Source organism: Oreochromis aureus, linkage group 2 (assembly GCF_013358895.1).
Source record: "Oreochromis aureus strain Israel breed Guangdong linkage group 2, ZZ_aureus, whole genome shotgun sequence".
NCBI lineage: Eukaryota > Metazoa > Chordata > Actinopteri > Cichliformes > Cichlidae > Oreochromis > Oreochromis aureus.
Genome location: NC_052943.1, coordinates 8,615,264 through 8,642,925, shown reverse-complemented (window position 1 = coordinate 8,642,925; position 27,662 = coordinate 8,615,264). Strand labels below are relative to the sequence as shown.

The following is a 27,662-nucleotide window of genomic DNA, read 5'->3' as shown; positions in this document are numbered from 1 at the left end:
CAGCACAACAGGGCCACGGCTCCTCCTTGAACTCATCAATCTGGCTGCTAATCACATGGCGTGCACGCCACACCTGAGTCAAACAGTATTTGTGGACTAATTCTCAGAATTCAATTTAGCCGAGGATCGGTGTGGGCGGAGTTTACTACATCAGGACATTCCAGATTAGTGTGCGTTGTCATTCAGAATAAAGCAGATTACTCTGCATACATCTTTGTGATTGTCTGAACTTTTTGTTGCTTCTGCGCTGCACTGCCCGATGTGACAAATTGGATCTGACATTTTCAGCAGGATGACGCTGCCATTTACTCGAGCATCATACGTGATCCAGTTATGACGTCCACTCACAGAGCGAGAAATACAAATACAAAGGTACCCGCATCACTTACTACACTTACTACTGGATGATAACAGCATTTGTAACACTTAAACGAAGGTTAGAAGAGCTTTAAAGCTCTCTACCGTGGTTGCTAGAAGCCAGAAAAGCACGTGGAAACGTGTTTGATGGATGAAAAAAAAAATCAAAGGGTGCATACAGGCTTGTTTTTTTTAGATCTAGGATTCACTATGCAAGAAATAGAATATGTATAAAACATGAATGGAGACCTTTCTATGCGACACAGAGAGATTCAGTTTAGAAAGGAGGCGATCATTCCACAGTTTTTATTATTGACTTTATGCATACTTAAACAATCTGCCCTTTTCATGCACTTGCTCGTTCAGCTGCTTCCTGTTTGGATGCTACCTGTGCATTCTCAGCACTGCTCACCTACAGTATGCATGCATACACATCGAACTGATTTCATTACTTCTTTCCCCTCTCAGACACTCTGCTACACCGAGAGAGACAGAGAGCCGGCGCTGTGATTTTTTTTCCCATTTGCACTCATGCATGTGTCACTAATGCTGCAGCCTCTGAAAAGCAGAGAAAGCTATCTCTCTGTCCTTCTAATGCTAGCTCGCTTTGTGCTGTGGCTTTTTTTAGGCGATTTTTCGCCACGCTCACTCCTCACTGCTGCAGTGCTAAGATTGGCCTGATAGCTGTGTACACACAACAACGTGCACTGTCAGCGAGCCTTGACAAGGCGTCGATGTGGAAATGTGAAGAATAATGAGTTATTACAGGGTTATCTGTGTGTATCTCCATGTCATGACTGTGTAAGCGGCTCTGCTAATCTCATTAGATGAGACAAGTTGTTAAAGATGTTTTCTGATTTCCTCTCTCTTCTCTCCTACTGCTTCCACAAATAGATTTCAGATCAGTGTGCTGAGAGGAAATGATTAGTGCTTTTAGCTCCCACGGAAACTGGTTTTTCACGAGAGAATTGTGCAAGTGGCTGCTGCGTAGCGCCAGTAAAAAACATCTGACTCCTGTTGTTTCTAAATATATGCACCATATTTTACACCCCATCTGCATTGTATAGCAGCCCCAAAGCTTGGTTCATTTTTATATATGCAGCCAGCAGTGACAGCTGGAAACAAAGAGAGCACTGACTTCAAGGAAGCTAGGCTCCATAAGTAAAAATCAGATGTAAAATATGTCTAGCATGGGTGGGTCAAAGATATAAGTCACACACAAATACGACAATTCAGCCATGAAATGTGAAAGGATGGGAAGCTTCTATTCTTGGCGACATCTTGCCAATGACAGCCAGATGGGACGGCTGAAACTCATTTTTGGGCCAAGGAAAGCCACGGAGAGGGCGCAGTTGCATTTGTGACAGACAAATTATCACAAGGGGTGTACAACCCCCTTGGGGGAGGCAGAGAAGTAAAGGAAGAGTGACAGGGAGAGAGAAAGAGAGCCCCGGTCAAAGTCTTACGAAAAAAAAAAAATTAGCTGTGAGCTGTAGGGGTATGGGAGGTGAAACTGAGATGGATACGCACAACCCAGCTAAAAGCAGTTGGTGGGTGGAAGCTTACTGTGCCTTTTCACAGACTTCCAAAACAGCAGATTGCTTGCCTGCAAGCCTTTGAGTCTTGTTTCGAATAGACGACGTCCCTGATCTGATTGTAGCTTACAAACAATGTGCGTGGCGTTCATGCGCACAAAGCTGATGGCCAAGCATGCACATGTGCGTCCTCAAACCATCATTTGTCTCTCCAGGGAAGTCCAATCCTACTCCAGCTTACGTAGAAAATACCTAAAGGCGATGTTTATTATATATACACTATGCAAACCACCCACATAAAGACTAATGCACACACACACACACACACACACGGGCACATTCAACAATTCAGGAAACTCATTAAAAACTGCATGCGGACCACCTCGTAGGCAGCAACCTTTTTTCTCTGACCAAGAACATCAACAACTCTTTTAATCTAAAACAGCATTAATGAACCAGAACCAGAGGACACACTGGAAAAAAAATACTCCCCTGGATGTGCTGTAATTCCTGCTCCACTCTCGAAATTATAGTGCTCTTCCTATTAGAAAGACTCCCTCCATTACAGATGCCTTTAAGGGTCAGTGCTCACACCAGCAGCAGAATCTGAGCTGATTAACTATTGTACCATGCATGAATGTGCCAGGGCGGGCACGGGTTCCAACAGGGTAAACATATTCTTCTAGCTGTGCCTATGTCACTCTGTGTTCCTCTCTCGCAACGTCTGACACCACTGTTCCCTGCTCTGCCCGTCGTGCCAGCAGCCCTGCAGCCAGAAGCCACAAAAGCTTTGTTTAATTCAAGGCGGCACTCCATGCAAACAGCGGCCAAATATGGGAGGGATATGCGTCTCCTTCTCCTCAACCTCATTCTTGTGCACACATTAAAGATAGAGAGCGACGCTGAGTCTGGGATGGGACCTGATCTCAGCACCTGAATGTGGAATTACCTGCTTTGAAGAGGGCAGCTGGGTTTGTTCACACAGACACACACTGGCCATGTGTGCCCATCAGTAGCCTGCCTACTGTGTGCAGTGAAGAGATAGCAACAGTGTGACAACAACCTATCCCTGGAGAGCACTATGCCTGCCTTCCCTGCCTCATGCTTCATACTGTAAATTCCCATTGAGTCAATTACCGTGGCAGCCTCTTTAGCCACCACGGCCACTTACTGTAAGTGGACGTTGAGACAATTGGGTTATGACATGTTCTGCTGTAAAAATGGTTTGGAAAAGTTCCATCGGCAGCAGCGGCTCCCAGAAAAACTACTCAAACAAATCAAGTCAACTGGAAATCCCAACAATTAAGAGCTATTTGTGCAGCCTATCTGAACTCAGCAACCAGCGACTGAGCATCGATCCGCTGCAAAACTAATCTCGATCAATCCATTCAAATGTTTTTATTTTGATTAGAAAAATACACAGAGTTGCTGAGATGTTGACTTTAGTAATAGAGATTAAAAATGTGTTGACCAAAGTGTTCATCAATCTGAAACGCCTTGGTTTTTTTTCACCCCCTCTCTCTGAGAAAAAAAACGTGCTGACTACACATTTATCAGCCGTCCAAACTAAAAAAATATCTCGCAGCGAGACAAACAGACCGACGTATGGATGAACCGAGCCGCCGACATCTATTCTCATTGTGTCACAGACAAAGAACAGAGGACGGGGAAGAAGAGGGAGGTCATGGGAGGATAACAGGAGGATAGGGGTGTGTGTGAGTGTGTGTGTGGGGGGTGATAAGACTCTTAAAGTTCCTCAATGTGTGCTACTGTCCCCGGAGAGTATTCAAGGCAAGGCAGAGGCTCTCTGCATAGGAAATTGCACTCAGCATGCTAACTGTGACTTTGCATTCATTGTGAGGAAGACACAAGCATCTTAATGTATCGGGTGACTCATGCAACCATTTCATCTCGAATACGCGCTTGCTCCAAAAGCTCGGATAAGAAGGCTTTGAAACAATTGCAGAGTGTGATTTGGAAAATGTAATTTCTCAGCAGTTTGAGATCGCAACGTACCTGAGATTTCCGACTGAAACGGCTTTCCTACTAATGCAGATTTGTCAAAACCAGTGCTTGAACTATTTGATTTTTTTACTGAAGTTATAAAAAACCTTAAATAAGTTTGTTTCTTCATTTGGGCAGTTTTATTTTCTCGGCTAGTCGACAGCTAAGCAGCATTGCTGGCACTTGGAATAATTTACTGTAAGTATTTCCATTTAACTGTATTTTGTGCAGCTCTGCCACCTCTCTGTGAGGTCATATTCGGTTATGATGCTCTGCAACTGTGAGTAAATATAAGCCTGTGTATTAGATTTTGGAGCCTGAGATGAAATCTAATTTCTGCGAGCTGAGTGAGAGAGATTGCTTGCTGATACATATCCAAGGCCACATCTGGTAGACCCTATCAAATATACATGAACTTGTGGAGATCATGATATGGCTGCGCTCCCATTATTTCCCCACGACCGCAGCACATTCGTGCTCCTTGTTTTCCTTGTTCGATACTGGTGCCGACATTTACTTTGATATTTACAAAGTTTGCAAAAGACAAACACAGCGACACACTCACACACACACCTTCTGTGTCGGTGCTCGCCAAAAAATCCTGGTTACTTTCTGATCTCTTAAGGATACCATTTAAGAACTGAACATTGTAATGGAGGCAATAAAGCATGGAGATGACTTTCCTGATATTGAAATGTGACAGTTAATTTCAGTCATTGGTGGAGCCAGCTGATAACAGATTGATAGTGTCACAAACTGTAATGGACAAGTAATTAATATCTATTGCGCTGCCTCCATTTGGAACACTAATGTATCATATTGAATTTCAGATGAAGAGGGGGGGAAAAAAAAAAAAACGAATGACAGAAAACATCTCAATGTCTGGCATGGAGTCAACCTCATTTCAGTCCGGGACGGTCTAATAACAAGGACTATATACATTCCCCTTTCAGAGCAGCACTCCAACCATTTTCAATTTTGGCAGGGGAGAATGCAGAGTATTTTTACCTCCAGTCTTCTCTGTCAAACTCTGAAAAGGCCAAATGGGAAGTGGTGGGCAGTTTCTTCACCACCTCAATACCAAATATTGTGGTGGCTGTTTACAGTGGAGTCGGGCTGCAGGGAGTAAAACACAGAGTGACAGGCCGAGGTCTCGGCACAAGGGCAGAAAGCTGTGAGTCTCTTCCCTGGTCACTTCATTCATTCCTCTTTTGTATGTGTGTGTGTGAGAAAGCCTGACACACAGGCGTCACTCTCTTCGCTTATGTTGTATGCATATACAGCATATACATACATCTGCATTCTGGTTAACTTTTGTCATGCTGCTGTGTGCCCGCCTCGCCGAGGTAGGAAAGGCATTCAATAGTTGCCGTTCCACCTCGGCGATCACGCTTCAGATTATCAGTCTTTCACAGTCAAAGCGGTCCGTGGCAAGAGGAGACGAGAGAGGATAACAAACAAAAAAGAAAAAGAAAATATAATGGTCATGTGAGAGCATGCGCGGTTATCTTTGTCATGTTTTTGTCCTCTTTCTTGGTGCTAAAATGCTTTTCAGTTTTCATATCCTCCCCTGTATTCTCTTCTCTCTGTTGTGCCTCTTGCTGCCAGTGCCATCAGGCACACAGCTGTAGCCACATGAATCCGCCCGGAGAGGGAAAGTATGTGGTCTTACATGAACACATGGAGTGTGTGTGTGTGTGTGTGTGTGTGTGTGTGTGTGTGTGTGTCTGTGTGTGTAGCTGTGGTGAGGTGAGTTGAGCACAGAGATTGGGGGAGGGGGGTGCAGTATTTACACAGGACAACCTTTAATGACAGTCAGTCCCACGGGTTTGGACCTGCCAAAACCAGACTGTGTGTATGAGCTGTGTGCTAAAAATGTCCACCCCACTTTTTGTGCATGTTTGTGCAGTACTGATGCGAGTCTGCAGAGATGAGTTATGAGCGTGCACGGGTGTGTGTGAGTGAGACAGAGTGTGCTAGTCTATCAGTTAGGCCGCATACTGGCATGCTTCACTTTCTCAATGTCAAGCAAACACATATTCAACAGCAACTAACGTCACAACACTTGACACATATCGCACCCACAGACATTCTTTTCCAGCGCACATTCAGAGTGGCATCGGTAAGCCTATTGCCATTACTATAGAATATGTCATTGTCAGCTTTCATCACCACCTAAAGAAATGACAAGCAGGTCTGGGGCCTCGTTTATAAATCAGTGCGTAGGTTTGATGCTAAAAGTGTGCATGCACACAAAGGAAAATGTACGCACACCTGCAGTCAGTGTACCCGTTATAAATCGCAGTCCACCTGGAAATAGGCGCGCATGGATGAGCTCCATATCCCATCATCTAAACACCCACATTCAACTATATATGGTCAATGCAAATGAATGCGCATCGATAAGTGAAGCCGCTCATCAACAGGTTACGTGGTTCTCTAGCAGTGCGAATCCTTGCACATCCATCATGCAGCTTTATGCATGGGTGTCAGCATGGTTATTTCTTCATACCTTCCCAAAATAATCAATATTATTCAGGTTGATACACAACAAGGAAAACAACTTTTTTATTGGGCAAAAAAAGCCTTAATTTTATTTTTTCACTAAAAACAGTTTGATATAACAGATGCTACAGTAGCATCTATGCTATCGCTTGAGGAGCCACCATGGTTGTTTTTGAACAACTACTCTCACGCTACCTAACACTTGTGCTGATTGGTCAGAATCGATGTGGTGTAACTAGCTAAAGGCTTAGGAACATGGATTCCCCGAGGATTCCCTTGCTAGATAGTAAGAATATCGATTATACTATTAATAACATGTTATTCCAACTGGATTTTTCATTAAAGGCAGTAATAAATCACTGAAGGCTGAATTTTCTGTGCACGTTTCTGTTCATAACGCGCCACTGTGACAACTTATTTGGATTCTTTTAGTAACATCTGTGTTTTTCCTGCTATGAATATCATAATTTCAGACACGGGCGTAAGCCATTGTAATGTTCAAGAAACCAGTTTAAGATCATTTTAGCTTGGTGATGTGGAGCTTTATTAGATAAACATCAACAACACCACAGGAGTGACACCCTGTGTGGTCTTCTGCTGCAGTAACCCATCTGCTTCAAGGTTTGACATGCTGTGCATTCAGAGATGCTCGTCTACATACCTTTGTTGTAACAATTGGTTGAGTTACAGTTGCCTTCCTATGTGCTTGAAGCAGTCTTACCATTCTCCTCTGACCTCTGACCTCAACAAGGTATTTTCATCCAGAAAACTGCCGCTCACTGGATATTTTCTGTTTTTTAGGCCAGTCTCTCTAAACCCTGCAGATGGTTGTCTGGGAAAATCCCAGTAGCTCAGCAGTTTCTGAAATACTTAGACCAACAACCATGCAACATTCAAGTCACTTAAATCACTTTTCTTCATCATTCTCATGCCGACCATATCAACATGCCTAAAAGTATTAAGTTGCTGCCTTGTGATTGGCTGATTAGAAATATTCATATTAATGAGCAGTTAAACAGGTATAGTTAATGCAGGGGTTGGTCAGTGTCCATATGAACATGTATATCTGTATGAATACAATACATATATGGAGGTGTGTTCTTTTGACCAGTAATGTATAAGTATATAAGTCTCTATATTATATTACTATATTTATCTAAATGTGCTTGTTTTTCACAATAATTTATTTAAGGCCCACCAACTATTTGTTTGACACTCTTTAGCAAATCATATGGTCTATCCATGGATCCTTGGATAAAATGACAACGGCCACTGAGCAAACACCATCTGCTGACTGTTAAAATGTATTAATTGGAGCTGGAGGTTTTTTTTTTTTTGGTCGAAACAGCAAGCAGTAGTGTTTCATGTTTACTAAATTAGATTTAAATTACTTCGTTTTTAAGTGCTATATAGGCAGTATGAATAAACCTCCTGATCACAGTGTGTATTTGTAGAATATCGCACATACTGAATGTTTATCACTTTGACAGATGTGCTCTGTTTAAGACTAAAGGGCTACACGGATATATTTGCATTTAGCAAATTTGACAGATGAATGTACTTAAGTGAATTAATGAAAAATGCTGTGTTCTCAAACTTTAAAATACTTAAGATTCATAAGTGCACATACTTTGTTTTATTCTCAACTTTTTGCACTTTAATTGTCTCATGTCAGCGATTGTCTTATGTTTGTCCAACATGGTTTTATTACTCGCCGGGGAAAGAATGACTTATTCTGTGTACACTCTTCCTGAGATTTCAAAGTGACAACAGAGTCTGCACTTGCTGTCATTTACTGTAAATAGCTGGGAGCATATCTGTTCTACCACACACTGATTCCTGTCAGCCTCTCACCATGAAGCTGTGCACTTTGTTTGTCTGCATTTCTGCATGGAAACTGTTACTGACTGGCTTGTGTTAATTCAATGAAGTACTTCCATGGTAACATGTTTTCCTGTTTGAATTTTAATCAAACATGAGCCAGTCTTTTTTAGCCAGGGATGTGTTTTGGCTGTAAGAGTGGGTGCAGTGTTTTTGGCTCTGATCTGTAGCTGTTCCAGTGAATGCCATCAGATATTCACAGTGCTATCTCTGATGTCACAGATTTCCATCCTCCTTGCCAGCTTCATCAGTTTTGACACAGAGAAATAGATTTGTGCGTTTGGGTCTCTGACAAATTACAGCAATACAATCTACAGTCTTTGAATAATTTAACACCGTACTACTTTTTCGGGGGGGAGAAGTTGGAAAAAACAAAAAACACAGACACACCAAACTGCCCACTTTTCTCCACAGAAGGTATCATCTGCCTGTCCTTTGAGATTTTGAAATCTTGTATCTTTCTTTATCTACAAGTGAAGAGCATTTTTCTGGCATCATAGATGCTGGTGGCTGTCTCCAGAGAAAGCGCAGGTGCCCGTGCTCCAAACGTTTCCCTGCGGGTTTGGGTCGGAGAAAGAGAGGGGGGCAAAATGAGTTGGAATAATAGTTGATCTACGCCGGGAAGGATTATTTTGTACATCTCTTTAATAGAGACCAGAGGGAGAGGAGGAGCAGCAAAAGCTGGTAGGACTGTAGTAAAGTGACTCTGTTTCATATAGAGTCTCCCTCTCCTCCTCCTAATGAGCATTCTATTAGCAGCTAGGGGACGGATTTAGGCAGTTAGGCATACGGAGAAGGCTGGCTAACAATGCAAGCGGTTAGCTAAACAGCTGTTCTCTCTCTGCTGCCACCTCCCATCTTCGGCTAATGAAGCCCTCACCGATGAACAGGAGTCCCGTGACATGCAGGAGAACAGCCACAGACATTCAGCCAGGGACTCTCAGTCACTCACAGTCCTCCTATAAAGTCTATGTCGAGGATAGCTTCACCGATAGGACAACTTGGGCTCCAATTAGATAGTGGCTCTAAGGGGAACCCTAAGAATAGCACATTGGGCGAGCGAGCTCAGACATTTTTACGAGCACTCCGTCCTGCTCCGTATTTGGAAACCAAACACCGACTTTGTGTTATTTTTCTGGCTGGAAAATGTCCGAAGCTATGAAGCATTTCATATCAGATAATAAACCGATCACAGGGATGATTTTTGTGAAATGTTGCACTGTTACATTTCATTATCCTCTACAGTGTGAGCAGTGTTCACAGTGGTGGGCATCGATCAAGATTAGTGGCACGCCATATGGGTTTGTCAACATCCGAACCACTGCAGAGGATGCGCGCTCTCCAAACAGCCTTCACTTAAACAAGGAGAAATGATTCAGGGGTGACGCCTATTTTTCATATTATAAAATATGATGCAGCATTATGTCTGGCTAACAAAAAAACACTATTTGTTTTACTTATATGTTCAGTCTGTCAAAGGCTTGATTATGTACTGAAAGCCTGGGTCACCTTCAAAATGATACACGGTTAAGATTTACTTTGCAGGTATTCTTGTTTGCTTTGTTGAGCAGTCACTTTAGCTGTCAAAGCCTGCTGGCATGCTTAAATGAAGGGCTGTTTTGAATGTGCGACTGCATCAAAGCTTGGGCAGGAAGTGTCAGGATTCTAAAAGTCTGCTTAGATTTTGAAGCAATTAGCCAGGTGCGCTTACTGTGGGTGAGAAAATAGGAGTTCAGTGCAATTTCTTTTCTGGCCGTTGTTCACACGGTTACTTCTGCCACTCTGTTGAATATTAAACACTACATCACGAACAGCTCTGAGGCATAAGGGTTCCTTTTAGTGTTTTATTTAATCTGACTTTGTTACCTTTGTTGGATTTTGCGCGAGTTTGCTTTAACTCGTACATCGCTGTTCTTGTTTTTAATTTAATGAACTGGAGGCTCACTGGTTCCTGATCCACCACAACCTCGAGCTTTGAAAAGCACTCGAGGAGGCATAATCAAGTTGAGGCAACACCTGTTTTCTTGTTATTGTATAAACAGTTCTTTTTTTTTTTTTTACTCAAAACTATTGGATCAAAACAAATCCATGAACCGGTGCAATGATATGAAATATAAAAACTCTATGTGTGGAAATCTTTCTCATCAGTACACATTACTGTGCAAAAGTCTTGAGCCATGACTCATTTAATTTTTTTGCTTTCAAAGTGGTCTTGAGCTATAGTGCTCCAGCCTTTCTGGATGTCTTTCAAATTTTTCCTTTGGACATTGACTGCTTTTTCACTTATCACTTACTTTCAGTCCAGCCCTTCTACCAAACTATTTTTAGATGAATGTGTTTGTGTTTGTTTGTTTTTTGTTTGTTTGTGAAGCCACTTATGGCAGGAGGTAGTTACAAGAGAACTATAAGGAAGTACACCAGCCACCTTGGAAATCTTAATCTAATCATATTACTTGGTAGTGGCAAGGCCTCGATGTGACAGGTGAATCTCAATCATTTATTTGATAATTAAGTCAATTAATCAAAAATAAGACTGGATCTGCAGCAAACAAAAGCCCAATAAAACCCATAGAATTAGAAGTATAAGTGGGTAGTATGATGGTGCGGTGGTTAGCACCTTTGCCTTACAGCACGAAGATTCTGGGTTGAAATCCTCCATCTAGCCAATGGATTTCTATGTGTGTTCTGTGTTTGTCTGTTCTCTTTGTGTCTAAAGACATGCAAGTAGTGGGGTTAGGTTAACTAAAGATTCTATATTGCCCATAGGTGCGATTGGTTTTGTCTCTCTTTACTAGCCCTGCAACACACTGACAGCCTGTCCAGGGTGTACCTGTCTCTCACCCGATAGTAGCTGGGATTTGTGCCAGCGCCGCCTGAATTGGATAAGTGGAAGAAAATAGATGGATAATAAAGTATTATCTTAACCATTTCAAAAAGACAAGAGCTACAAACACAATACTAAAATAGTTAAAATATCAGCCCAGCAAAACAAGCAAATTAATACAACTACCTTGGGGAGGCAATTTACACTGAGGAGTGCCCAGGGGTGCAACTTACTACAGAACAGACGTGTTTCACTGCAAACTGAAATCGTATTCTTTGTATTTGTGCCCCAATGCTTTTACTCACAGGCACAAGTCTTGGGAGGGGACCTCACCAAAGGCTGACTGCAAAGGCTGACTGAAAGGTAAAACTAAACAAAAACAGATGAATATTAACTCTACAGAAACCTAATAAACCAAATGAGGCAACTCAGTTCAAATACAAAACACTTCTGTGGTTAATATATTGAAATATGCAATCAAGCTAACATACAAGAGAAAACAGAGTAGCAGGGGAGATCACTGCAAAGGAGAAAGTTGGCTGTTATCTGTCTTACTGTAGTCCAAACTAGAGATTTAATGCCATGATCCTTTTCACCACTGTCAGGCTCTGGGCAGCCAAACAGTCACCAAAGCATAGATAACAAAGCTAGTCCACAAACATTAGGATCAGGAAGACTATAACAGAAAGAGAGTTACTACACATGTTTTAACAGTTAGTTTAACACATTGAATGCATTTTCTAAATGCCTACAAGCAGAATGAGAGCGAAAAGCAAAGAGAGACTTAACAGTGGACTACAGGTGCCCCTTGTAATCAAGCTCTGATCAGAGAGCTAGAGGACAAGTCAGGGTTAATGCTGCGTTCAAAAGCAATACTCAGGTGAGGAGTGTTTTTTCACTGGGAATTCCCTTACTACACACTTAACACTGACCTATGAATCATTCAAGCATAAAAAGACCCCTTTTAACTCAAGGGATGAACCAGTGTTGTGTCTACACACAACAAGAACCCTAAGGCAATTTCTTACCACCTTGTTGCAAAACCACATAATTTGTTCCCATTTCTTTGGTCGAATCGCTAAAAAATGTCAAAGATAACACAGTTTGACAGGCATAAAATTGTACTTTTGAACCAACAAGGTGATTTCCAAAGAGCTAGTATCCAAAAACCTGGCATAACTCAGCATGGTGTGCAGCATGTCCTTAAAAATGTGAGGAAACCAGACAAATAGAGGGCAACAGGAGAAGTGGTAGGTCTGAAAAACTATCTACAACATCTGAAAGTCAAGGCCTTAAAAAAATAGGAAAAAAAATATCGAAGCGGTGTGTATCTTTACAGAGAATGTAACAAAAGGCATCATCCAAAGAAGAGCTTTAGAATATCCTTCATGAAGCTTGCCGAACTAAAGACTACTTAAAGACTGTAAAACTTTTCACACAGGTCCTAAAACCCCAATATATCCCCCAAATATAAAAACAGTTACACGTCTGATGGTTGCTAAAGTCAGAAGTTTTCAAATTCTACACATGAGCAGTTTAACGTGGCTCAGGAGAGCCTTTTCCTTCTAACCACTGAATTGTAGCTGCAGTGTTCTAACCTGGTTATACTGTCGATGCTGCAAATGTTGTGTATTGATAAATCATGTGCAAAGATTGTGAGATTTCTATGTATCAGTACACAAATTTCCAGGGGTAAACCCAGAGCTGATTATTATTTTTCTTCCTTGTCACACAGCCAGAGATTTAGTAAAAAGATAGACCCATTGTCCCAGGATGAGACACTTGTATTGACAATCTGTGCATGTTCTGTCTCCCAGAAAGATGAGATAGAGGAGCCAGGAGCATACAGTGTAGACGTATAGGTACAGGGCAACATGCACATCGATAACTTTACATCACACACCGGTGAATTACATGAGCACAAAGATACTGCAGTAAACTTCAGCATACTATTTTATTTGAGGCAGTTGTGGCAAAGGGCAAAAAAGTAAATTGGGTTCTCCTCTGTTTTGAAGTCCTATATCTGTGGCACGAAGGGAGCAATTTGTAGAGTGCACCGATTTATATTATTATGATTGCTCAATCATTATGGTATAGGAGGTCAGCTGGTGGGTGGGCTCCACATCTTTGTTAAAAGCATGCAGAAGCCATTACCTGTTGCTAAGATAATACTTTATTTGTAGCATGTGGATGGTATAAAGGTAAAAAGTGAACTTCTCTTCTCAATTTGTCTCTAAAACCTGTAACAGGTAACCTCTTGGTTCAAATACAAACCAAAGGTGATCACTGTAACCTGAGATAGAAGTTCCTGTTCAGGAGAGGGAAATTGTCTTCGAGTTGTGAAATAGCAAATTGGCAATGTTGTTCTGTAACAGTTGCATTCGATTTGGTGAGTCACTCTCTTTTACCACTGAAAAGGATCTATAGCTTATGTTACCTCTCTAAGCAAAAAATCTATTACAGCCTTGTGGGCCTGAGAGCTAAAGATTTAGTCTTTTTGTCAGGTTGCACAATGTTGGCCCTTTACAGTAGGGGTTTCTGCTTGTCAGCATGTTTGCTGAAGTTCGTCTCATTGGGGATTTTATTGTGCTCAGACTATGCAAATTTTTACAGCTAAGGCTAATACATTTGCACTGCCCGGAACTGAACGACTCGAACGCGGAGCTACAGCTGACGACTGCACGTCACAGCCTCACACACGCACAGTGAAGAGCTGAGGTGTAAATTACAGCACATTATGTCACTGGTAGGAATCCAGATGGTATACACGAATATCATTGTCTGCATCACACTGTGATGGGCTCTCAGCGAGAAAATCCCACGAGCTCGGCCCAACTGCAAAGTAATTGGACTGATGTTTTTTCCTATGCGACACTTCTTATCGCACGCTGAAAAAACAAATTTCCCTTCAAACCATCTTGTCTGTAAGCACGAACTGTACCAAGTAGGGTAAATGTAAACAGAACGACGCATATGTTTCTGGATGCCTATAATCATGAAGCAGGCAAGTATTTTTCTCTTTGTATGGATGGAGTAGTTAGAGGAGAATGGAGTGAGAGCAAAATCATACATTTCCTATTTCAAAATAATGTAGGAGTTTGAAAAACATCACCGAAAAGCACTCAGAAACACCTGGTAAGGCTCCCTTTTCCACCAACGGAGGATGTATACACATAAATCACATGTTATGAAAACCTGTGAAATTGACGAGAAACCCGATGGCGCTTTCAAGCATGGCGTGCCTTAAAAGCAGCTCCACAGTATCCATCTGTTATTCATGCAGAGACACTGAGCACTTTTTTTTCCCTCAGCCGAGAAAACAGATGCACAGCCACCGAAGGACTGACCCAGCTAGCCGTGGAGGTGAGCTGTCAGCTACAACAAGCAAACACGGAGTGCTCGGGGTCATCGCTAAAGGGGAAAGTTCAGCTAATTACACTGTAGTTGTTCATCTGGCAGACAAACACAGAAACAACCATGTATTTATTAACACGTTTCACCGGCCTTTTTTGCCTGGTGCAGAATGCCTAATGAATGAGTCCAAACAATCATGGGTATAACAAAAAAAAAAAGAAAAAGAAAGAGAGCGAAAAACAAATTTTAACAAGCAGCAAAGAGGGCAACAAATTAGGAAGACATAAGGAGAGGAAAAGAAAAAAACTAGATGGACATAATGAAATGTGAAAATGGCGTAAAGGGAAGATAGTGAGCGGTGAGCGGCGGCAGAAATTGGGCCGGTTTGTGTTGAACAACAGCGACCAAAGAGAGAGAGAGGGAGAGAGAAAGCGAGGGAGAAGGTGTGAGAGGAGGAGGGAGGTCAGTAGAGATGTGGAGATGGGCGGAGGAGGAGGGGGAACGATGAGCCCTCAGTGCTCAGCTGTCAGTGCTTCCTCTGCAGGTGGGGCAGGAGGAGTGCCAAGTCCCTCTCTCCCACTCACACAGACACCCATGCATCGCTCTATAATGGATGCTTTACACTGGTGCCAGAGAAAGACTGAGGCAGAGAGAGGGAGACATGGTGAGAAGACGAGAAGAGACACGGGGGAGGGCGCGCAACAGAGAAAGAAAGAAACTGCTTTGAGAACAAGGAAAAGGAGCTCGAGAAAATGCCTCGGAGATGAAGGTGCTAGAGTGGGGATGAGTGCAGCGAGGAAATAGACAGACAGACAGACAGACAGACAGACAGACAGACAGACAGACGGAAAGAAACCTCCATCAAGTCATTAGACCAATAAAGAGAGGAAGCAGACCAGACAGTCTGGGAGCAATATGATGCCGCTATTGGTATGATTGATCCAAAGCCTAAGAGGATCAAAGAACAGTAAGGGCACAGTGAGGAGCTGCGCCACCATTCCCCTCACCACTGCTGTCACTGTCTATTAGGAGCTGTATGAATGCGCCCTTGACAATGATTTATCAAGAATGATTCATAGATTACATCTACCTGAACTAATGACTCGCCAGCGTCTTCACCGGGGACTGCAGGTCATAAACAGATGACATATTCTGTAGTGACCTCGTTCATCAGCTGCGATTAGATCCCAAAAGTAATCTCGGCAATACATCACCAGATGGGTCTCCTTGTATTATCTTGAAGAATGCTGCTTAGACAGCCCGTGTGTGCCACGTGTCGCTCAAGCTGCTGAGGTCTATCGTACCAGTTGTGGGTCCTGGGCTGCAGGTATATGCAATGCTCTGAGGTATTACCTTGGTTGATGGAGGCATGGATTTACTAAAGTACTCAATTATCCACTGCTTCTTACTCTGACCTGCTGCTTGTCTCTTTAACACCTATAACTCCATGCTTTATAGGCTCAAAGAACTGCTGCAAGCTGAGACAGACTGATGTCTGGAGCACTTGAATAAACTGCCTTCTCCGTTTTAGGACCATTTGTCAATTCTTCATTCCTCGGCTCTCTCCTTGCGAGGGATAGGTAAAGCTGCCACACTCTGATGGACAGTCCGACTGGATATCATTTTCTAGAGTGTTAACCTCAGACTGGCTATCTGACCTCAAAGGCTTCATCTTTACCCTCATAACACCCCTCCCACCTCACATTACTCGAGTGGGGCTCTTTTCCTTTTTTTCCCCTTCTGCTAAGCACAACTTTGGTTTCAATTTCCTTCTGCAGAGCTTGGGAAGAAAAAAAAGCCAATTTGCTGCTTGAATTAGGCTATTTACAATTTATTTCAGATTCAAAAAGAGTGTAATACCTTTTATTTGGTGGGTAATCCTCAGTCTTTGTTTAGGAAAAAATTAGGCAATTTTGCTTCACTATACAAAGTCGAAGACACCGTCCTTCAAAGAGTGACTGAAAAATGTCACAAAGACCACTTGTTAAAAGCAGTTTGCTTTTTCCACACAATGAAGGCGACGGTATGTGCCAGACAACAAAGCCGAGTAGTCAGCGTAAATAAATACAAGCATTCTTGCTCCGCAGAGATGGCATCCCCCTGGTTTAATTATCGCTCTTGTCAATCGAGGTGGAAGAATACAGCACCTGACAAGGCGCGTCCCCATTCTCTCATCTTGCATAGGTCTTTTTCACACCCTGAAATGCACAGACACCCTTCAGCAAACAGCCAAATCAAACCTCGAGATAGAGGCATTCTGTTGCCCCAAACACCCAGGTAACTTTACAGTGTCGAGTCGCTGAATGCTTTTGACACCTTAGAAATGGGGTCTATTCAAGTTCGACAATTGTCCCTGAATTTTCTCAAGCTGGATGCATTTGCACAACAATGGCAGCTGCATGGTGTATGAATAACATCCCAGGCATGTGGTTATGCTGCTATCTTTCCCGGCGACTCTGAGGAAAATTCCAGCTCTTGCAAGGTACCTTAAACCAGACAGGGAAAGGATGGGTGAACCCACACAAATGAAGTGGGCCAAGAATGTAGATGGATTGCACCTCTAGATCTGTACAGCAAGAGCTCGGTGCAGGGACATTAGCAGGCCTGTAGGCCATTCCGCAAGGAGAACGTCCCATGGGTCTTGTTTCAGAAAGAAAACCCACACGTGTTATTTTTCAAAGGTCATAGCCAGACGTAGACCAACATTACAGTTAAAGAAGTGATTCACTGCAACACTTAGGTGCTCTTCATGCAGCCTGTTGGCCTCCTTCTTCACTCTCTAAGACAGGGTAATTTAAAGCAGCATATATATTAGCCTTAAATTACGTGTTGTATCTCAAGATGCATCAGTGAATAAGAGCACAAGTTTTCAAGGCTCAACACACCCTTGCAATTCCAACCATGCATAGAACAACAGTGTTTGTGTTCTTTACTCTAAGGACAACTACAAGCCTGCGTGTGCATCATAAACGCTTATCAGAGCAGAGGTTGGGTGCACATGCCAACACAAACACTGAATTAAAACAGAGGCAGATTGATTTGAGGTCAAATAGATGACGTCAATATTATTTCCTCCCCTGCTTTTGCTTTGGAATCAGCCAGATTCAGTCCCTACATCACCCTTCAAAATTTGAATCTTCTCAAGCTGAAAGAGATTCAAAGTCCAGTGTACTACAGAATGAAAGCCTACAAAGTTATAATGTATGGAATACATAAATTAACGGGATCACACAAGCCATGACACCAGTGAGCTCTTGGATCACACACACAACACACAGCCTTGCACGTACACACCCACCAGGCTTGAAACTGTAACATATCACATATGTTAGCCAGAGCTGAACATTAAAAAAACATCCAGTCCTTGTTAATCATCTCTGTGTTTTTACTGTTTTTTTTACTATTTCTTCTTGCTGAAGAATAATAAGTGTTACCTGATTATCACCTCCGCGTTATTATGTTGTGACACCAATGAGCCGCCCACTGGAAGGCTAAATTAATACTCTCAAAGGCAAAGGGGAATAAAGAGGCGCAGAAGTTGCAGCGTGGCTGCTTTAAAGAACAGGTACATGTCAGGCTCTGTATTTTTGACCTATTCCAGGTTCCTGCTTGTACTTCTTTGAGTGTTTATTTCTGTACCGTGTATGTAGAAACTGCCATTCTTCCACACTATGTCTGGTATTTCGTGCATGCTAATGAGCATCCTTCCATCTTGTCTTCGTTCTGGTGTGCTGATATTTTCTTTACGCTGCAGATTGAGCCATGCTCGCCCATTTTAGAATGAGCAGCGGCCACTGTCGTGGTGTAAGAAAGCTAAGTCCAATATTTCTTTAAATTACAATCACTGTCAAGCTAACGCCAGCAGGTAACACTACAATCAACTATTTTTGCAAGACCTCTTACTATAAACACCGACTGAATGCTTTAGTTAGCCTTTCGTGTAAGTGCATACTTATGTTGTAATATCCATCACTGTATGACTCACTGCTCTAACAAGCCTGCTATTTGTTTTACTTGGTTTTCACTTGTTGATTTTAATCCTTTGGACTCTCTTTTAATCTTTCCTTTCATATTTAGTTTGTTAGGATTTGGGTTAAAGAATCCCCCTTCGCAGCATTAACCTGCACATTGATAAAGGTTTTGTTTATGCGATGATTTCAGGGCCACAGTCCCCGATGGTAATAAATGCCATACAATACCTTGTGGATCTATCAAATCCCATGAAACAAGAAGGGCTAAATCCATGTTCAAAATCAACCTTTACTTGAATCTCAGTTGTACTCCTAAAGCTTTGTGGCTGTACCTTACCTTCCTGGCTAATTATGCTCTGTAAGTGTCACATTTTGAAAGAATGACACATTTTGAAAGAATGACACTGGAAACACTAGACACTCACAAATTTAAAACAACATCAGTGGCCTGTAATAAAGTTTGTATTTAAGATTTTTTTTAAAAGCGAAGACAGTCAGTCGCTCTGATCTTCAGTTTCTACAGATTGAATGACACATTCTATCACTTAATCAAATCCTCTCCTGTTCTTCCTAGTAAATAGATTCAAACCCATGCCCTCTCCTGAAAACAAAGTACCTGCTCCCTTGCCCTCATGGTTCGTGGGGTTTAAGTATTTGCGAGGAGGTGTCTTGCATTAAAATGCATTTGTACTCCTTGCACTGCTGTAATAAAACCCAGGCATTTAACATGTGTATTTATGGTTCTCAATAACCCAGAAGTCTTAATAAAAATGAAAGCTGACATTGGCATGAAGGATCCTCCTCACTAGCTGTCTTTAATGTCCAGAACATTCCATTAAAACGGGAGCACTTCCTTAGAAGTGGAGCTTTTATCCTGATTGCTTACTGGAAGAGAGGGAGGAAGGGAAAAAAAGAAAAAAGGAACCGAACGACCTTCAGCGCCTCTACACCTAGCCCTTCTCTCATGTGTGCGCTGTGAATGGACACGCCTGTGCTGACATATGTGCAGGGATGAGATGCACACTGACACTGAGTGTGAATAGCATAGTATATTTCCTTTGGGGTTTGAATTGAGCAACACTTTTTTGAATCTCTAGAGATATGTACAAATGCACATGTCTGAGTCACTGGGCACTTGGTATTCTGCTCATGCACAGAAAAGCCATCTCAATTTTGAAATCATAACGATTATTAGGAGATAGGGGAAAAAGCCAAATCTGCATGTTTAATTAGCGCCTGTGCGATGCCAGATAGATAATACATGGGACTTGCTAATGTCCTTTCTTTTGAACTTCTTTAGCCATTTTCTTTTTGAAGATGGAGAAAAAAAGAAGATGGGGACAGAGATTTTCCTCAGTGGGAACACAACTGTTGAGCTACATTTAATAAGCTGGTCAAAAACACTCTCCTGCCGAGAGAGACTGCGCTTTTAATGACCATTCTGCTTCTAAAGTCTCAGATGTGCAGCAAGATTGCTTGCCACATACCAGACAAGGCAGCCATCTTATTAATAGCAACACACCACACATGCTGCAGACTAGGGAGCAGAAACCTAGAGAGGGAGACAAGGGGAGAGAGACGCACTGGCACATGGTGAAAAAGAGCATGTCCCGTGCATGCTTTTACTGACTGTGTAGGCAAGGAGACAGATGGGTGAAGTAAGGACGAGATTGGATGTAGGAGGAGGCAGGGCAGGCACCATGGTCTAAAAAAGCTAGCCCTCGCGAGAAGGCATCCAGACCAGCCACCACACGGGCCAAGAGGGGAAAACTCCGTGATGGATGTACCCTGTGACTGGAGCCCTCGGCACGCCCACACGAAAACGCCACCAAGGCCAGGCCAGCGGAGCAGGCAATCAAAGAGAGAGGCCAGAGGGCCAGGATGATATAGGAGAATTCAGCTTATTAAATAAGCTTCAGGAGGAGCATGGAGCATCTAAAATAAGTTGTCACTCTGCCACCAACAGGCATGAAAAGAGTCTCGGTTAGATGGAAAGTCTATGCACTGCAGGCGGTGATGACAGACTTTGTACCGTAAGAGTGGGAATACTGTCATTAAATACACCAACACACCAGGGAGCTTCAGTACAGTGTGCCATCATTGATTTCCTCTTTTTTTAGTTTTTCACCTGGGCTTCATTATCATGCATCTGAGCAGAACAGGAAGGGAAATGTTTGCGTATGTAGGGATGTAAATCTCATTCCATAATATCACATGTACCACTACTATGAAAACACTACTTCTCTAGTGGAAAAGGGTTTACATGCAAGCAAGTTGGAGTATAAATTCAGGAGCTGTGATGCGCCGTGAGTGTTGTTTCTGACTTAATTTCCATTCAGACTGCAAAGTAGGAAACTCAATATAAGAGGCTCTATCAGAGATGCAACAGTCTGCTGACACGGATAGAAAATCATTACACAAGTCCATTACTAGAGGCCACCTGAAACCAGGTGTTCTTGTGTCACAGTCTGTAATTCATTTGATTATATATTTTTACCCTTAATTTTCAACACTTTGTAGACCCGGACACTTTGATTCCTTTCTTGTTTGTGACGTTGCCTTGGCAACAACAGCATCTTACCAGTTTTTGCTTCGACGCTTAAGACCGAAGGAGGGGCGGGGTGGTGTACAGTGGAGGCTGTGAAAGCAGGTGCAAAAAGACATTTCTTCACTTGTATTTCCTGTCACATCCAGCAGCCCACTCCAGTCCTAAACTTTATATAATTACAACAATCTGTGCTCCGAGAGAGTCTGTGTGAAATCTGATTGCCATTGGTAACATTCGCAGCAAGAGTCCTGGCGTGATAGAAGGCTTCCTGTTTCAATTTGCTAGGATCGCTCAAGTTTTACTGGCTTTTTCTTTTTTCTTATCCCATCAGTGGGGCATACATTTCCATTCAGGGGAAAAAACAGAGCCGGTAATATCCAATTTACTGGGAGGAGATGGTTTCTCTGGCAGTATAATAACATGCTACATGGAGCGTAGCATTATGAAGTATGAATAAAAAAAAGGCATTTATGGTAAAAATTCAATTCAAAAGCAGTCATCAGTCATCGGAGGAAATCAAGGCAATTAGTAACACTTTAATGCAAATTGGAGAATGCAAAACATATCACAAATCCTTGGCACTGTAATGGGGTTCCAAGGAAGAGACGATCAAATGACCTCTTTCAAACTCACCCCGGTCGGTCCACTAATCAAAAATCCAAGAAGAGAGATTTCACTCTGTTCTTGAATAGTGTGTGCTTCTGTGTGTGTGTTTGAGCTGGTGTGTGTAGTGATGGGGGTGTATCGCTTAATAGCTTTGTGGCCACAACACTGTCTGGGACCAGGCCTCTATCTACTGCAAGAGTGGTTTCTTTGATGTGGTTTACTTCCGTGTAATGTACAGTAATAGCCCAGTGTTACACCTCCAGCCATCTGTGTCCAAAGCAACATGTTTGTGGCTTGTTAACATGTTTGCAATGAGGCTACATGAGCCTGGCTAAATGTAAAAATCTCTCAGTTGGAAAATAACATATAAGAAAATATAGCATCGCCTTGCTGACTGGAGCCTGTCGCATTCACACGACTGTGGTCAATTAAGAATTAATTTATCTGAATTTTAGGAGCTGGACAACACCTCATACACTCCCCTTCGAGTGCTTTGACTATATGGTGAATGAACTGGTACTTACATAAATATATATATAGCGCTTTTCTACTCTAACTGAGCACTCAAAGCAAACCTTGTTCACTACAAGTACTTTTTTCAACACTTTTCATAGTTTGTCTAATACTCAAATTGCAATGGATGGATCTGGGGAAACTCAAGGTTCAGTATCATTCCCAAGGATACTTCAACATGCATACTGGAGTAGCCACAAAACTGTGCAATGACCTTCCAATTAGTAAACGATCCGCTCTACTTGCTGAGCCACAACTACCCATAATGCCTTAAATGACCCTTCCTACACCACAGGCGATTCATTCTCATTTTTGTACCTCACTCTACCTCCCCCAGCCGAGCTTGGGAGCTGCAACCAGTCCTTATGAAGGTCTTCCTCCAACTGCAACCTCAGATCCATGCATCCATCCATGGTGTCAAATCTAATTGAGGATGCGGTCCCTTACAGTAACAGGCAAGACGGCTTTTAAATGTTTGCACAAAAACATGTAATAATTTCACACTCAGTATTATGCATTTGGGCCTCCAGCTATTACTTACCTGTAATGCTCTATTTGAATTTAGTGATGCGTTAGAGGAGGATTAGTATGAGGGATGTTTATTTCATGTCCAAGTCAAGCTTGCATGTTGCATTTAGCATTAAAGACAAGGCCAACATGAGCAGTAAATCATCACGAGGTGACATTAAAGTAGCAGCTAAACATTGTGATTTAAAAAAAAAAAAAGGTCACTTGCAAGTGTGCACCATTTAGCATGACATGGCTACCTTGAAAAGCTCTCCTTGACATACAGTCTTGCTTCCAGTGTCACACTACACCTATTTTTTGGTACAGGTAAGAATACTAACAAACCGGCAGAATATGTCAAAGCCCACATGTGGCTTGAAATCCACCGTGAAGTTTCCATTTCTGGACTGAAAATCACATTCATTTGAATGCAAACACGTTTCATCTTAAAACATTTTTTATGCTGCACAGTGAACTAGATTACATTACTTGCTGTAGCTCACTACCTGCATGGCCAGATAATATCAAGAAGCCTGCACACCAGCAGGCACGAGCTGAACAGCTATATCACACGCAGCCCCACCACCACACCATTGCCTCTTCCCCACTGTACCTTCAGAGTGATGGGAGAGCGTGAGCAGGCTGACACAAGAAGCTCCAATCCCAGAACCAAACACTGTGATGCGATTGGAATCTCCTCCGAAGAAGCCGATGTTCTCACTGATCCATCTCAAAGCCTGGATTTGGTCCAAGAGCCCATAGTTCCCTTTAGCTGCCTGGTCACCTGTGCTGAGGAAGCCTGCAACACAAAAAGAAGAAATTAAAAAGTCATGGAGTGAAAGCAAGTCAAATGAATCCCAGGCATAAAGTTGGTAGCCACTAAAGGTTATCCACAATGACGGACACCCCACCCCGGTTTTGTCAGAAGAACCACAACACCAGGTGACTGCGGCTGTGAAATCATGACTTATTGGATGGCTCTTGGTAAAATAGGAGTGTGTGTGACCGCATGCCATCTGCACTTTATTGGAAATCAATGCCATGTCTCCCTGGGTAAACACCCATCATCAACAATATTGAGCAGCCGTGATGAAAACCTTGCAAATCTATGAAAACTCTGCGGACAGAGAAAGAGGGGAAAAAAAAGCTTCAAAAGCTGCAAAAATAAGCAGTATGGAACACACACACTGCACACATGTTCTGCGTTTTATCCCATCATTACCATTCTCTCTCATGCTCGGTAGTGCAACGCACTTTCAATCTAAACATTCACATCCAGCACTATTTATGTACATTTTCCTCCATGTCAGTAATCTGCTAGATTTTGACAATGAGTTTCTCTTGGCTACGTCAGCGCTCGTGTTCACACGCCACCCTTTCCCACTTGCTCTCCAGGGCCTGAGCTCTGACGACTGATGGTTAATGGAGAGTCACGGGAGAAGATCAAAGGCAAGCAATCCCCGAAGTCCCCACGGTGGAGTCGGTGTCCGTCAAACCCGTGAACATGCATGTGAGGTGACAGATGGGTGATGTGTGGAAACCAGCACCCCACTCTCTTTAGCAGCAACGCTGCCAAACACTTCACAAGCAATGAATGTGTTGGTGGTGAATGTTTGGAAGCCTCCGGTGGTCCTTCGGCATCTCTGCATTGTTCCTAACATCTATTTCATGGTCTGTGCCTCCATGTAAGGATAAACTGTCAAAGCGAAAGAAGTTTACGGTTTTGATATGAGCAACGCATAAAAAAAAATTAAATGTTTTTTGACTCAGGTCAGCATAACAATGCTCACTTTAGATGAGCACTGATTAGAAAGTAGCTTTCTCTGTGGTCAATAGCTTGTTCATTGTAAGCAGTCTATGTACAAAAACCCAGCATGTACTCCACTGCTTATCATTTCTCTTTGTCTGAATCCGGGCACAATCTCCTATCTCAACCCGAACAGCAAACCCGCCTCGCCCTGAGGGCCTGTTGGCAGACACAAAGAGGGTGGGCAGGGGAAAGGCCAGGCCTGATCATCGATTGGAGAGAGGCAGTGGCACAGGAAGCAAAGCAGGAGACAAATGGATCAACAGATGGTCTCCTTCAGATGCATCCCTGAGGATGACAGAGCAGCAGGGCACATGCAGAGTGAGAGTGAAAGAGACAGACGCAGACGGAGAGAGGAGAAATCGGGGCTCCAATTGAAGAGCTTTTCCTTTTCTTTTTCTCTCGCGGCTCCTCCTCGCTTTCCGTCATCACTAAAGGACAACAGCTTTTACAACCTTCTCGAGGGTGCACGGAGGAGAGCGAGAAGGAGAGAGAGGGAGGAGAGACGTGACTCTCCCAGAATAACCCTCATTTGCAAAATGGTTCACACTTCACCAAGTGTATGTCAGTTGGGTTAAGAAATGTCAGGAGACTGGCATGTGAAAACGGACTCTGTACAACTGTTAGCCTAATTGAAAAGATACTGTAAACACTATCCATGTGGCATTGTAATGTGTGGCATTGCTAAATGACAAGATGTAAATCATTAGAGCTGAATCCTCAGCTGGCACAGTTTAAAAAAGAAAAACAAAACAAAATACAGTTTCATGCTACGGTCTTTTGTGGCTTCTTGTTTAGCCGTGTTGATTCCTCTGCATAAATAAAACCGGTCATTAAAATGTAGAGGTGGAATCCAATATCTTAGACAGCAAGACATGCTGCAGGCACCATTTAAAAATACATCTAATATAGCTCCTGGTTATGTTTTAATTGGAAAGGTGACAGAAAGTATTTTCTTTGGAAAGCAATTAAGATAGCAAAGTAATTGTTTTTATGCATGCCTATTGCTATTTTTACATTTTTTGCAGACTTTTTAGTATGGATGTGCCATTTTGCACATATTTGGAGTTGACGACCTATAAAACACCTCAGTCTCCTCTATGATTACAAAAAAATTACTAAAAAGTAAGCTTACTCCAATGACACATAACGCACCGTATAGCTTTACTTTGGTTCTGGTTTGAGCTCTCCAAATTTCTCCTTAAGCACCAGCGACAGGGTTATAGATTCCAGATATAGCAGATGATCCCTGTCTGATCAGCGCCGCGTGGGCTTTGGCTGCACATGAACCATGATGTGCATTGCACTCTCTGTTCACAGCTCACACCTACACAGGACCTTGGGATTCTGGACTGAAGCTCAGTGCTTCTGAAGTGTTTGATCAAGCTGGCAATGTGCTTGACTGCACTACTCAACCTGACTTCCATTTGATTTTTTTTAAAAAACACACATTAGGTGCTTTGCAAAGAGCATTTAATTCTAAACTGTAATACAGTATCAAACAATATCAATCTTTGTTAGTTACCCAAATTCAAATCAATATGCAAATTATCTTTTAAATGATGTCAACGATTAACTTTCAACCAAACTGTATATGCAATTACAGTGTCCCAGTCAAGTTAATTTAGCAAACGTGAAATCATCATTAAATACTAAATAGTTCTAGTTGATCTGTGTAAACAAATAAATTATTAATTATTAAACACATCATTTGTACTCATTTAATTTTCCCTGCTACATTTTTATTCTTGCCTGCTGCGAGCTCTGAAACAAACTATAGATTTGCTGTGGGGTATTTTCACTTCACTCAGTAAGTGAGGCAATGCTCAAAACCCAATCCCTATGATAATGTGTGATTTACTTAATGCTTTGTTTTTCTCTTAAAACATTAAAAAAAAGCCACCTCAAAAACAATACTCTGTCTCCTACGTCAAGCTCGAGAGCCTCAGCGGGATGTGTTGGCTTGAGCGGAGAAAAGAAATCAAAATAAGCGTTATTTAAGTCGCTATTCTTAAATCATATAAACCAAATCCATAAAGTTTTCAATAACATCTGGTGAGACAAGAAGTTATAAAAGAACCACATCTAAAAATAATAATAATAATAACTTCAAATGGTCTTTGTGGGTGAAACAAAGATTCCTAAATATGGAATCCAACAAGTCTGCGCAGTTCAGCTGGATTATGCATTATATTTGCATGAGAGTATCTTATTCACCACAAACTGTGTGAGTTAATAACAGTGATTGTGTGGCCTTTCTCTGTGTGTTAGAACTGTAATTTGTACTGACTGATTACATGATGAGTTTTTGTATCATGTCCCAAACCTATTCTTCCCTGACAGTGATGTGGTTCACTTTTTCTGTACGCGGGCAACTGGCATTTTCCCCTCTTGGCAGCACAGAGACAGAGACTCAGTCGTGATCTCAGCTGCAACGGCAACGGAGAACGTGGTCCGGTCACAGCTGGGTCAGGTCACACCTGTCTCCTTGCATTGTCCTTGCTGGACGAAACACTGTGTGCGTCTTGTACGGCTACCCCTGCGAGTACCATTGCTTCCCTTGTTACCTTAACGTGACCAGAGGGTCGGACAGCGGCTACGGCACGTCATCGTCCCCCTCATGATGACGCGCTCACTCCACTTTCACACATTTTTGCACACCAGCCACAATGTGCATTAGTTGTGCACATTGTGGATTAGAAAAAAAGTGCAAAGCGTGACGCCACATAATGTGTGTGCGTGTGTGTTTTTTTTTTCTTTTGACTTGATCATGTTTCATCAATATGTGCGTGCCACTGTCTCAGTCTCAGCCGAGAGTATGTGTTTCCTCCAGAGCCGAGGCAGTGATTTCCTCTTGCCATGCTTCTCAGCATTGATATTGCTTTATTGATTATGATTTAAATGTCTGTTTCCTGTACGGTGGGCTATAACTCACAAGTGTAACAGCAAGGGGTGATGATAATGATCGCTCTGACCCCAGACATCTCTTTTAGCCCGCTCTCCCAGATAATAGAATGTGCGTAAACTAATGGACGAGGTTAAGAAGGGGTGAGGGGGAGGGCAAAAGCTTGTTGAGCTGAAGATTGAGCTTACATGGGGACAGATGGAGGGAACAGATAGGGAAGGGTAGAGGAGAATGGGAATAACACAGTGACGTAACATAGGGAAATGGTTTTTTGGCTTTTTTAAAAAAAATTCATGCTTGGTGTTACTTTTCCCTCTTTCTTTTCTACGTCTCATCCTCTCTCTC

General features: G+C 42.5%; 1 protein-coding gene across 2 annotated transcripts in view; it reads right to left on the bottom strand.

Annotated features, from left to right (window-relative positions):
- Nucleotides 1–27,662, bottom strand: part of nlgn3a (neuroligin 3a) — a 128,582-nt gene that overhangs the window by 17,694 nt on the left and 83,226 nt on the right. For both annotated transcript variants that reach the window (XM_031745243.2, XM_031745248.2), the window contains one exon: nt 23,219–23,404. In XM_031745243.2, the coding sequence (XP_031601103.2) occupies nt 23,219–23,404 (186 nt within the window). The remainder of the gene's footprint in view (nt 1–23,218; nt 23,405–27,662) is intronic.